Here is a 14,150-nt window from a genome sequence, read left to right as displayed (position 1 = left end):
CACACACTCCGACTGCGTTTCTTAGAAAAGCTGGGCCTCGGTGGCCGAAGAGGGATGCTAAAAAATTGAAACAAGCAAACGGAACGGGGGCTTCGCGACAATATATATATATATATATATATATATATATAGACAGAAATAAGAAATTCTTTACCTTGACGTACTACATCCTCCCCTTTGCTTTCTGAGGTTGTCTTGACTGCCAATTCTTATTTCTGTCTTATTTTCAACGAGCCCCTCATTTCCTATTCTGATTCGCTACATGCATAGCGAGGGCCTCTGTGCTGGCAGTCTTGGTGCCAAGGTTAGCTCAAGAGGGTTCAACGCTGGTCGACCACTCTCGACATGTCGTAGGCGCTCGAGTCACGGCCCGGGGGTTAAAAAGAAGGTCCCCTTCACCCCGAGTAGTCCGAGTGGCGCTGGCTACCACCCCCAAGCGCAGGAAACAAAAACACGTGACCATAAATAGCCCAGAAAGTGGAGGCTAAAGTAGCCCCGCCGGTAGCGTAGTGGTTATCGCACCAGACCGGTATTCTGGAGGTCGTGGGTTCGGATCCCACCTGGCGGGCATTTTTTCTCCACTTTCTTATTTTCCAAATTCTTTACCTTGACGTACTACATCCTCCCCTTTGCTTTCTGAGGTTGTCTTGACTGCCAATTCTTATTTCTGTCTCATTTTCAACGAGCCCCTCATTTCCTATTCTGATTCGCTACATGCATAGCGAGGGCCTCTGTGCTGGCAGTCTTGGTGCCAACCCGCCGCGGTGGCTCAGTGGCTAAGGCGTTGCGCTGCTGAGCACGAGGTCGCGGGTTCGATCCCCGGCCGCGGCGGCCGCTTTTCTGATGGAGGCGAAAAGCAAAAACGCCCGTGTGTACGAGATTTCGGCGCACGTTAAAGATCCCCAGGTGGTCGAAATTAATCCGGAGCCCTCCACTACGGCGCGCCTCATCGCCTGCGTTGCGTCGGCGCGTTAAACCCTGCAATCAATCAAATCAAAGTCTTGGTGCCAAGGTTAGCTCAAGAGGGTTCAACGCTGGTCGACCACTCTCGACATGTCGTAGGCGCTCGAGTCACGGCCCGGGGGTTAAAAAGAAGGTCCCCTTCACCCCGAGTAGTCCGAGTGGCGCTGGCTACCACCCCCAAGCGCAGGAAACAAAAACACGTGAACATAAATAGCCCAGAAAGTGGAGGCTTAAGTAGCCCCGCCGGTAGCGTAGTGGTTATCGCACCAGACCGGTATTCTGGAGGTCGTGGGTTCGGATCCCACCTGGCGGGCATTTTTTCTCCACTTTCTTATTTTCCAAATTCTTTACCTTGACGTACTACATCCTCCCCTTTGCTTTCTGAGGTTGTCTTGACTGCCAATTCTTATTTCTGTCTTATTTTGTCTCATTTTCAACGAGCCCCTCATTTCCTATTCTGATTCGCTATATATATATATATATATATATATATATATATATATATATATATATATATATATATATATATATATATATATATATATATATATATATATATATATATATATATATATATATATATATATATATATATATATATATCAGGGTGTCGAACCGGAACCGAACCGAACCGAAAACCGGAACTGATATATTTTTGCCGGAACTGAACCCGAACCGTTATTTTTTGAGCACGCTGAACCCGAACCGGAACTGAACCGAAAAAAGAAATAACGGTTACCGGTTCATGCCGAAACGGTTCGACCCTCTGTTGTTGACATTGCACAGTCAATGCAATTCAGGCTTTTTTTTCTTTCACGTACCATCAACTTCGTACCTGCTCGCTCACTTCCCCCTCCAGACAATTGAACACTATCACACTCTATGTAACAACAAGGGAAATGAATGAGCACCAATGTAGCAATGGTCTGTTGCTGCTGGAAGCGCGAGCGTAGTGGAAGCTGACCAAAGGAAATGTCATTCTCCGCAGCTTGCAGGGGATATAAAACGACTTTGCCCTTCCCTAGCTGCAACTTTAGTGGAGCAATCAGGCTGCAGGAGTGCTCCAGTGTGCAGCAGCGAAAGCCCGATGTGTGCAAACTTTTTCCATTTCATAATTTGTTTAAAAGGTCCGACACCTGCAAATTGTAATATTTGACAAATTTGACCGCAGGAGCGGCTCAGTGGCTAAACCACTTGATGCTGACTACAAGTGGCTTCGATGTCCCTTACCCACGACCATTTTTGAGGACAGTACAGTGGACAAGCTCCGTTTTTTACAAGTACAAATAACAACAGATATGTCAGGGAAAACTGTTAAGGTGCGCACTTAATCTCTTGGCAAGAAACTGCAGTCCTCGACCTTGTCTTGGAAGCAGAAACAGTAATAAAGCAGATGACACGTGCAGAAAGGACGGCCGGTACCTCACACTGTCCCATTCGCCGAGCGATCATCTTTTCTGCTTGTTCTGCAGTTTTTTCTCTTTCAGATCTGCTTTTTTTTCGAAGGTGCACTTGTACTGACTGCCCAACTCGCTACATTACTTCTACTGCTACTCGATCCGGAGGGGAGTACTGATTTGATTTGATTGTGGGGTTTAACGCGCCGACCCAGCACGCGATGAGGCGCGCCGTAGTGGAGGGCTTCGAATTAATTTTGACCACCTGGGGATCTTTAACGTGCGCCGAAATTGCGTACACACGGGCGTTTTTGCTTTTCGCCTCCATCAGAAAAGCGGCCGCTTCGGCCGGGAATCGAACCCGCGACCTCGCGCTCAGCAGTGCCTTAGCCACTGAGCCACCGAGGCAGGTCAGAGGGGAGTACTGCTGTGGACGAATTAAAGAGCGCCTACCCAAAAAAGTTCTTCTTATGCTCCGCGCGTAAAATTTCCCTTTCATTTTGTAACAGCATAATCTGTTATAAGATTACGCAATGTAGCACACGGAACGATGGCCGGGGGTCAGGCGGTACGATGACATACTGATTGTAATGCACACATCCAGTATAGCTTTCGCAAAAGGAATTGCAGTGGTCAGAGAAATAATGCAGTGACTGAGCGTTAACTAAAGCTTACTTTTAACAAAAGTGTGGCTAACACATTCGATAGGGTGACAGCTAACAAATTATTCAGGGTGACCAAATGATCTAATTCATTGGTAGTATTTATGTGCCTGTAGTAGGGTTGTTCTGTTTTGTTACAAATATTAAAAAAAATGTACGCCATTGGTAATTAGCGCTGATATTTCAACACGCCAGTACGCAGACCTAAATTTAAGGCTTCAAGGTAAGCGTGTTAGGCGATTCCATAGTGACGATTGCGATTTTAACAAAAAATGAAAGGGCAGAATATACAGGGTGTCCCAGCTATCATGCACCAAGATTTAAAAAAAGAGAAATTGCGTAACTCGAAGAAAACCTAGTGCATAATGTTTGCAGTACTGTGAAGTTGCGGAGAGTAATTTTTTCGTTAATGAGACTTAATTAATTGATTGTAATTAATTATCTAACTAGAGAAATACTTCCCTAATCACTAAAGTGTCAATGAGGCACTTGTAGGTAACCACGAGGGGCATCTAACTGCGCTATTTTCAGCGACGAACTAATTGCGTACTCATTTATTTTGACTGATTAAGGAAACCCGCGAAATATGAAAAATACCACGTGACGACGCTTACGCGCGCATTGTAAAGCAGCGTCCCCAAACAAAGCTGATTGAAAGCAACTGCTTCGCGTGTTATCCGCCCGAAAAGACAGCGCATCACCTTGATAATAGCATGCATGGAAGGAGCAGCAACAGCAAGATTCCCGGGACGCGTGTGCAGATAAGGAACAAACTCGGTCGCGATTTCTTCTTTCTTTCTTTTGTTTATTTCATTCTGGCTAACTCAGAGGCAGCCTGTTTGAGGGCGTTGCTTTACGGTGCGCGCGGAGGCGCCGTCACGTGGTATTTTTCATATTTCGCGGGTTTCCTTTATCAGTCATAATAAATGTGTACGCAATTAGTTCATCGCTAAAAATACCGCAGTTTGATGCCCCTCGTGGTTACCTTGAAGTGCCTCATTGACACTTTAGTGATTAGGAGAGTATTACTCGAGTTAGATAATTAATTACAATTAGTTAATTAAGTGTCATTAAAGAAAAAAATACTGTCCGCTTCTTCACAGTACTGCAAACATTATGCACCTGGTTTCTTTCGAGTTACGCCTTTACTCGTTTTTTAAATCTTGGTGCATGATAGCTGGGACACCCTGTATATCCCACCGTCATATCTCTCGGCGGTGGCTTTATGAATAGTCGCTAGGACAACATAAAGTCTGGACGAGAAAGTAGGTAGTAAATCGTCACCACTTCATCTGTTTTTCTAATATCTCGTGATTATTTAAAGTTTGCTTTGCAATTGCGCCACTGCCCTTGGGGAACAGCAGCATTTTGAATTTTTGTTTGTGTTTTGACTTTACTGTCGCTTTAAACTACTAAATGTTTTTTTTCTAATTTCAGTGACAATTCAATTCATCGAACCGGTTCGCGAACCGGTTCAAGCTCCCGAACCGGTTCGCGAACCGGTTCGGCACATAATTTTGTCGAACCGGAACTGAACCGGAACGAAATTATTTCACCTGAACCCGAACCGTAACCGAACCGGTATTTTTTTCGGTTCGACACCCTGATATATATATATATATATATATATATATATATATATATATATATATATATATATATATATATATATATATATATATATATATATATATATATATATATATATATAGTAGAGGTTACTTTGTCATCCCGGTTTGTGTGTGTGTTTAACTGTTGTATCTTTTCTTTTTTTCTTCCTCAGGCGAGCAACGGCCCTGGGAGCCCTGGAAGGACAATTAAGGTAATAGTCTCTTTTACCCCCTCCTAATGAACCTCCCCCGCACAACCCCGCGTTCACAGAAGTCATCCGACACCGCACGCTATGGGCGACGGGCAACATCAGAACGGCACCCGCGCAGGAGCACGCGAGAAGTTTCCCACAGCGGTAGCTCGGACAAATTCCCACGCGCTCTCGAAAAGGTCACGCGTGCGTGCGCGTGTGTTTTGTCTGTAAAGTCAGGAATAAAAAACCGTACCAGCCTTGGGGAAAAAAACGCGAAGGCTCCTTTCCCGGACTGCTTTGTCAAGTGCAGTCCCCAGAGCGCCTGAACGAATCGAGTGGTACGAATTAGACGTTGAAAAAGGAATGTCACAGATGTGCTCCGAGCGGTGTTCCCGAAGAAGTCGGGTAAAAGCCAACAATTTGTCGTGGCTGGTGGAAAGAGGCGGTAGAGGGGGGTACGGTCTCCTGATTGCGGCCGCGATGATTATTTTCTCCTCTCTCCGCATCCATCCCATGTCGTTCAGGGTCACGGCTCGCAACTGCGGTGGCTTGTCGCGCACGCTTTCCCCGGTGGCGACGGTGACGTGTGTGCACGGAAGGATGAGCGCGTGTTTCACCGCACATTGTGCGCCCAGCCTCAGCTTGCATTCAAGCTGACCCACTATTATTTCTCTTTGCTTCTGGCATTTTTCGATGCAATCCTATCGCTCTATCACGGGCTTTAAAAGGAATCGCCAAGCATGTTGTTCGGGTTCTTCCTAATGCGTGCTAGCAGGCGAGAAATGTAAAGTCCCACGCCATGTAGTATTTTGGATTTGGCCGTGTAACTAAGTGTCTAATCGTGAATGCCCATCTGGACAAAGTGTTACGAAGCTGACCACCGGTTCATTTTAGCACAATTCAATGGTTCCTTCGTGGGCAAATCATCGGAAGCAGTGACGGTCATCCCACTCCTAACATTCCTCTTCTGCTCTTGACGAAAGGAACCGCAACTGTCTTCAAGAGGGACGGTGTCATGTCTCCCGCTCCTTTCATTTTTTTTTTCTGCCTGCATCGAGAACAACTCTCAGCTGCATTTTTAGTGTCGTCAACGCGCGTAACAACAGGAATTAGACCGGCCATCGCTCCACGATACCCCAATAAATAAAGACCACAAAAAAACATCTAATATTTTAGTTTTCGGCAAGGTGGCAGGGCCGTCAGCGTCGAATCTGAAGGGGGAAAAAATGAACCTGCCGCGATTTGCGTGCGCCTAAATTATGTAGCGGCTATGACATGATTATTTCACTTCAAAGCGCGATACCTTGCGTTTTATAGCTGGTTAACATGCGGCAAGGGCTGCTCGTAGTCGGTGACCATTTGAACCTGCAACCTCAGATATATGCGCAACACTTCGAAAGAAGCGAGGGGCAGAGAAGACCGCGGGCGCTCAACCACGCGCGTGCTAAATACACGCGTCAAAAGTAGAGTGCGACAAATGCGATGCGCGGGTGCTAGCGCGGTGCTAGCGGCTGTGCCAGGCGCTTCTAATGAACTGACGAGTTCGATGCAGAAGAGAGGGGCGGATAGCGATAAAAGATAGAAATGAGACGCACGAAAAGAGAAAAAAAAGAAAGGTGCCCGCAGTAAACGAGGCGATAGCGACAAGAGCACGACGCGTATACCTGGACTGCGATGAAGGAACCACCGGAGCACGCAGTGAGAATATGAACTCTGCAGCGCCTGCGGGGTTTGCTCGGCTTGAAGAGTGAAGAGAGAAAGCAAGCTAGCGAGCCAACCAGGGGCAACAGCTGCGTGCCTGGGAACCCGTGGGAGAGAAGGGCGGTGGGGGATCGGGAGATAACGGAAGCCAAGGAGGGGGGCGAAGGTGACCGAATTTCGACGGTGCTCGTAACGGCCTCTCGCTGGCGCCCGAGGGTTTGTGTGGCCGTTTGCTGTCGCTCCGCGTATACCGTCACAGATGTGTCGCTGTGTTGTGCTTCGCCACATAAGTGATGACGCGGATGTGCTGGCAGGCAGTAACTGCGGTGGTTACGGTCGCCTCGATTACGGATAGCTCGGAGGCAGATTTACGAACGGGTTGTGTCGTGGCATGTGGCTGCTGCGACTGCAGCCCTGGGCGCTGGCTGTTACTACGCGCGTAATGCCTTATGGTGTATTTATGTGCCTGTCCCCGACGTTAAAACAGATAAAAAAATGGTAGGAACTTCTTTGTGGGGAGTGTCAGCCGGTGTGCAAGTGTTCTTTCTAGGGGACCATACCCGAACATGCAGCTCATATCCGCACATCTGCGGGTCTTCGCCTTGGAGTTTGGCCCGAGGGCCTAGGGCACTTTATTTGATAAAACACCTGCTATTATTTAAAGACCGTAAGTTAGCGTGCCACGCATCGTGTCACGCGTTACGGAATGACGAGCGGAAAGACTTCTGGCGCGAGCTGCCAAAGCATGCTGTTAAAAGAAGGCCAGCAAGGCATGTTGTCGACTGCCGCCTTGCACCGCACACACGCGAGTTGCGCCTATGAATTTTTCTTAGGAACGGTTGCTAAGGAAAATTCGTGGGCGCAACTTGCGTGTGTGCTGTACTTTGCGTTGGCTTGCGTCTTCTGTTGCTGTTTTTCTGGGCCATATTTCTTGCGTGTGTGAACAGCTTCGAACTGGTAGCACGTGAGGGCAGCGCATGCTTCGAAAACACTCGTTGTCACGGCAAGGCATCCTTCTTCCTCTTTGCAGTTTATCGTGGCCCATTTCGCAGCCAAAAAAAAAAATCAGTTTGCGGGCCGCTGCTGAAAAATAGTGGGGAAGTAGGGAGGGAAGATTATATCTTTATTAAAATGAGCTGTGTCAAAGTTTCGGTCGCTGTGAGGCCTTAAAGGTGCCATGCAGACAAAATACAAGTTTGTTTCATTCGAAACATTTCGTGTTGCATAGTGCCCCCAGCGCTTGTCCGGCAGCAAATGGTGCCGTGTTCAGTGAAAAATCAATCAATTTAGGCTAAAATGTTGATTCTCCCACCAAATCGTCTGTTTTCGTGACGTCAGCAAAGAAGTCATAGGTACGCGTATTCAAACGAACTTCCACTGCGTCATTCTGTTCTGCCACGGCCTCCGCGATCGGCCGCCGGACGCCGATCGCGGAGGCCGTGGTTCTGCAGTCTTGCTTGCCGTCAGTCATCCTAGAGGGCGCTACCGTACTCATCCATGGACCGTTGTTAGCCGTTGCTTTGTTTTCGACCGTATTTGTGTCTGGCCTGTTTCTGTTACGGTAGAAAGTAATCGTTTCGTGAAACATGTGGTATGCTCGACAAACAGGGTCACGTAAGAGGACGTCGCTTACTCCAATCGGCCAGTGTCGTGTAAGAAGACTCCAAAGCGGCGGACTGCAGTGCAGATAAGGCAAGCATAGTGCGCCCAGTACCAACAGCAGTGCGCACCGGTACTTCTATGTTTACGTGTATTTTCGTAACTCTAATTATTTACCCCACCATTCTTACTGCTGTAAAATGAATATGCGTTACATTTAAGCGCAAATAGCTCGTTCGGCAAGCTTATAAGCCCTGCCTAATTTGCGTTTGCTTTTGACGGCCTCAGCCAATCGCACAGCTGGGCACATATGACATCATAGGTTCTGTTGCGGGAAATTATCTAGTTGGTCGCAAGGCCATTCCTTTTTTCCGTAATTAAATAGCTTATTTGAGCGAAGTGTGCGTTAAAATTGTTGTCGGCGTGATTCTAACGAGTCAATCTTTCGAATGAACCAAACTTGTGTTTTATCTGCATGGCCCCTTCGAGGGTCCGGCAGCAGCACGTGGAAGCGGCGAGGGTACGCCTTGTGCGGAGGCTCTCTCGAGGTGACCTCACACCGGCACATTGAAGGTCCAGACGTCAGCTGCAGGTGGTGCAACGTCGCCTCTATATATGGCAGGAGTGGAGCGAGAAGCAGCTTCCTTGAAGGCCCATGTCTCAACTTTCCCATTTCCTGTCCACATTTGGAGGTATACTCCAACTCGCCGAACGTTTCTGGAATGTTTGCGAGGCGTAAAGCATTCACGGAATGTACGTTCCGAGATGTGCTTTCTCGCACAAGCATATACACGAGGAGGATGGAAGGGGACGCTTAGTTATGCTTAAAATATTCGTCCCTGTGGATTTGTATCCGACACAGGTGAACGAGTGTGTTAGGTTGTGGTATTCTCGTTGTTGTCATGATGCTATGCTTCTCCTTGTAAGCTCCCGTCGCTCATTGTTTTTTCTCTCAGTCTGCCGAATCTCCCAACTAGGCGGTGTGAGAAGACGAACGACACTTACCACAGTGAACACTCACTTGTGAAAAAAGACGATAACACCAGAAGAGATCTGACGACAGGAAACGCTTTGTGTCGTGTGTTCTCCTCTGGTGTGGTCGTCTTTTTGAGCAAGTGAACGTTAAGCACGAATATCATCCCGCCCGAAGTCATCATCAATATCATCCATCACCGCGGCAGGAAGCACTTTCCCGGCAGTACTTATTTGCTTTCTTCATCTTGCTTCGCACATAATTCCACTCTACGCCGTACAAAGCACTGTATACGTTGCTTTTTGTCCAGGCCAAGGGATATTCCCATTTTTTTTTCCCGAGGACAGACCAGTCAACACATCCTGTCCGAGTTGCTGTTGACAGAAGACCATTAAATCTTATTTTGTGCCCGCTTTTACCAATAACGCTCCCGCACATGAACGAATATAACTTTTGCTGGGATGGAATATAATACCAAACTACGTTTTTCTTCTGATAAACACACAATTCCTTCCGCTTCCAACGATTATAGCAGGCTGTCTATGCAAATGGCCAAAGCTTGATGTCAGCACTCAAATAGTACGTAAGCAGTGAACACTCACGTAGCTTACACATTATAAGCACGCAGATTGTTGAGTCAACGGAATTTCGAAACCGTTGCAAGATGGCCTCAGAAAGAAAACGGTAAGTCCGGAAATTAGAAGGAGAAAATGAACGCTGGGGACGGTGCGGTGTTTGAAAAGGAACAAGCGGAAGGGAAGATAAAAAGAGAAAAGGAAAAGGAAACACGGTGGAAAAAAAAAAGGCCGGCAAAACGTTCTGTCTGCACGTGTCTGCGGGTCTGCGTGCAGCCATGACAGTGGGTCGTCCGTCTTGGCTTCCTCTTCGGGCGAACAACCGCCGCGTTCATATTCTTCTTCCCGTGTGAACAGGCTCCTTTTCCCGACTCGAGACCTGCGTACATCCGCTGCGCGAGCGCGCCCCGACTGCCCTTCTCGGGGGCTCTTCTCTCGTGGCTCGCTTTTTCTTCTGGCGCGATGCTTTGCGGGGCGCCCGCGTGCTCCCGTACTACAAAAACGCGCACTGCTTCACACATCGCGCACCGGCCCGGTGTTGGATGGTGAATTCAGAGTATGACTGATCTTACTTACGACTAAATAATGTGACAGGGGTAATTCTGCACTCTGCTTTAGTTGAGTAAGTGAGTGAGGGAGAGAGAGAAGGAGAAAGGGGGTAAAGTTTGTCTAGCGGAACTGGTTGCAGAACGAACTGTCATGCACGGCATTTTTTACCTAAACCTCGCAATAAGTGGACTTTCGCTATTTCGACGCCCAAAGCTGTGCTGCAAAATGCTTGCTTTTCGTCGCAAGCCGAACGTTTGCAAGCGGGGAGCCGATACACTGCATTTGCCACCAAACCAGAACTACGGGACAGCTGGACTGCAGTTCAGTAACGAGCATGTTACTTTCACTGTGATTTTATAGCGTCGTAACGCTGGCCACACCTCTTCACGCTCTGTCCTTACCTTCCCCTTCTTTTCATCTTTTTTTTTTCCATTGTTCCCCTGCCCCTCGTGTAGGATAGCAAACTAGGCGAGAGCCTGGTTGACATTCCTGCCTTTCCTTTACCTTTATTCTTTTATTCCTTAGTCCGCCTGGTGGTTACCAGTGAGGATAACATCCCGAACATTACCATTCCAGGCTTTCTGGCTCCCAGCAGCGTTTGATGAATGTGGCTACACTTTCAACGCGGAAGTGAACGTGTTTCCAGGCATGCCATTAATGTTGTCCGCACTGAGAGCTAACTTTTAGGCTCCATGGTGGTTCGCCTCTGGTAGAGGAAGCTTCATAATTATTCCCAACACCTTAGCACACATCTTAAAAGGTACGTCTCCCGATCGCCTCAAACCGTGCAGGCTGCGGCCCGTTGCATCGTCCAAGGGAACGAACGCCACGGGTGTTTTCGTTGGTCTCGTTAAGGCTATTTGACGAGCTCAAGGCAATCGTGGCGTAAGTTGCGTCGACGCAGCCTCGTCTTCATAAAGAGCGTTACACATTGACGAAACCGGGGCTGAAATGTATTGCGGCATCCATCAGGAGGCGGGCAGCAGAGACGCGGAAGCAGCCGGCTGTCTGCGAGTCCTTCCAGGAATACCACGGGCGCAGTTCATTCATCGTGGCACGTCTGACGCCCCCCGCCGGTGGTGGCACGCGCCCAGCCCAGCAACCGGACCACGGCCACGCACGGCGGAGGGAGGTCGTCTCTGGGAGACGCGTCGTCTGTCTCTCGCCCGTCGCGGAGACGCCGCGTGGCGCGCGCGCGTGTGTTCGACGCGTCAGCGGCTTGTTTGGAAGTGCGGTACGAAACAGCGACTGCGTGTGGAGCAACAACAACAACAAGAGGCAACCAGACAAGCCCGAAAGAAGTCTGCACGCACCTCCAAAATGGGTGCGAGACACCTTATCTGGTCGCCACGCGTGAGGGTGTTTTTTACGCACCCCAGGCCGAACTTTCTCGCCATTACTCTCACATATACAACAACGAAAGATCGGTTTTCGCCAACATGGTGCGTCGGTTTCTATAGAGGTAGGCAGTCAAGTCAATATATCTGCTTCACTACAAGTGACGGTACTTTCTGATACAGGGCGGGGGTTCGATCCCCGATAATGAAGGCACAATTTGGCAGGAGTAAAACACAACAACGCCTGGACACTTAACTGTGAGAACAAGTTTGCCCGTATCGTTAGATTGCAGCGTCGAGGACGCGAATACAGCACTCGTGGAAGTAGCACTCGTTTATTAACGCAGAATATGTCTAAACCGCGAAAACAGGAATGGCCGCCCTATAGTTTTCCGCGCCATGATTTGTGACGTGAATTGTGTGGGGCGAAACAGGCATGACATACACCGTGCAGTGGGTGAGCGATTGATTTTGAGTGAGTGAGTGAGTGAGTGAGTGAGTGAGTGAGTGAGTGAGTGAGTGAGTGAGTGAGTGAGTGAGTGAGTGAGTGAGTGAGTGATTGCGCGTGCGAGAAAAGGAAAAAGGGGGGGGGGTAGCTACTTTTTAATTGGAACGCTAAGCACAATATACAGAGCGTGGTAATATAAAGGTATTTATATGGTTCATTCGTTCTTCTGAGAAGCTTGTACGATACCAAATTTCGTAAACTCCTGTTAATGGCGTTGTCTTTATTAGGGGCGAAGCCCCTTAGGGTCTGGGGCGGTCGGCGTCTCATGTCGTCGTCGTAAGCGTCGTCTCATGTAGTCATGGTACTAAAACCCTGGGAAAGTCGTTTACGCCTCGCGGTAGAACGTAACGCGTACTAAAAAAACACCGGGACACTCGTGTACGCCTCACGCTGGAGGTCTTCGTAACGCGTACTAAAAAGAAAAAAGAAAAACATCGGGACACTCGTTTACGCCTCGCTCTAAAGAGCTTTGTGCTTCAAAGACGAGACTTTTACAGCAAAGCTGCACACTTCTACCCCCCCCCCCCCCCCAAACGGTTTCATCTCCGTTGGCAAAAACGTCAAGACTCTAAGATTACGCTTATACACTGCATGCTTAGCCCCTCCCAAGGTTTCACGTTAGTGCAGATGGCCCGGGATTTTTATATGAGCGTTTCTTTGACGCGTTGAACGCCGTCTTCGACAGTCCACATGCAATTCATCCAGTGCTGTTTTTTATTGGGCTTATCTTGACTAATCGCTTTTTTGCAGGGTTAGGTGCAGTACTTTTTTCGTTCTTCAGTGCTTCTTTGTTTTACAAAATGAAGTTGCTGGTGCCCGCGCTTTTATCGCGAGCACCCATGTTAACAGGCACAAGTCAGGGAAAAGAAAAAAGAAACTGAGCATCATAAGGTGCTCTGCTCTGTCCCTACATTCCGGTAATGCAGCTTCGGCAGAATAGCAAATATAAGGTTTGGTTATTAAAGCGCCGGCAAAGCATTCCTGTATGCGGCATCGCGGCACACGGACTTCGCTCTTTCCGTTTTTCTTGATCGCGACTTAAAAGCTTAGTTTTCAGAGCGGAGAAATCTGCACATCAAAGCGACCAGCCTTTATCTCTCTAACGGTACGGTGCTCGCCCTCCAAGTAATATACTGCCGGCCATCCGTCATTAGAGCACTAAAAGAGAACGCAGCCTGAAATTATAACCAAAGAAGAAGGAGAAAACCTCGCTGGTGAGATGTTCGCAAATTGAGTGCACTCTCGCGAGCCGAATATGAGCGGAAAGTGTTCAGCGCAGCTCATTTTGTGGACCGCTGTGTTTCAAGAGCGCGAGCGTTTGTTTCCCCAGGGTCGCGGCTCATTACGGGAATTGGTCTACCTCGCTCAACGGATAATGGAAACTTCTCGCCACCGCCGTCTCCGACGAACCTCGTAACAAAGTGCCTCTAGTTACTGCAATGCGTCATTGCTCCCCGAGCGCAACTTCCTCAGATGAGCCTCTTCGCCCTGCACCATGCGTTCGAGGAGCGAGCCAGCACCTACGAGGTAGGGAGAAAGCCTCGTTGCTGGGCGTCGCTCGGGTGCACATGCTGCTGCCGCGACTGGGTACATTTGAGACAAAAAAAAAAAAAAAAGTGCTGGCAACAGCCTGTGCGCGGTGTATACACAGCCAATCGCGTTCAAAGGATAACGCAATGAGCATCAGTTTTTGCGCTTGCTTATCTAGCCGTTGTCGGGGAACCGCCTTTCAATGCTCCTGTAGGTCTCGCTCCAACACCAACACCTACGTAAGGGTGTGAAGTGCGCTTGCGGGGTCATATTTTTGGTACATTGCCAAGTTAGTGAGGCGAGTTAGAAGCGTCATAATGCGTTATCAAGTGGAGGCAAGCGAAGTCTCGGCAATCGTGCGGCGAGAAGTACAAGACGGTGGGCGCAACGTTCGCAGCCAGCGTATTGAGACAGCGTTTGGCCTTACGACTTCGCTGCCCCCTTTCCCGCAATGTTCGGAAGGCGGCAAATTCGTGCGTGGAAAGGTGGGTGTCTTTAAAGACTGATTGATGTTGGCCGCATACGCACAATGTTGCGAACGCGAGGAAATGA

At 48.5% G+C, this 14,150-nt stretch overlaps 1 protein-coding gene across 2 annotated transcripts in view; it reads left to right on the top strand.

The window, feature by feature from the left end:
• Nucleotides 1-14,150, top strand: part of LOC144144431 (uncharacterized) — a 319,951-nt gene that overhangs the window by 223,502 nt on the left and 82,299 nt on the right. For both annotated transcript variants that reach the window (XM_077675870.1, XM_077675871.1), the window contains one exon: nucleotides 4,806-4,844. In XM_077675870.1, coding sequence (XP_077531996.1) covers nucleotides 4,806-4,844 — 39 coding nt within the window. The remainder of the gene's footprint in view (nucleotides 1-4,805; nucleotides 4,845-14,150) is intronic.

This window comes from Haemaphysalis longicornis, unplaced genomic scaffold (assembly GCF_048455015.1).
Source record: "Haemaphysalis longicornis isolate Haplotype H1 unplaced genomic scaffold, Haemaphysalis longicornis Haplotype H1 scaffold_7, whole genome shotgun sequence".
NCBI classification, from domain to species: domain Eukaryota; kingdom Metazoa; phylum Arthropoda; class Arachnida; order Ixodida; family Ixodidae; genus Haemaphysalis; species Haemaphysalis longicornis.
Note: the sequence above shows the minus strand (reverse complement) of the source record. Positions and strands in the feature narration are given on the sequence as shown.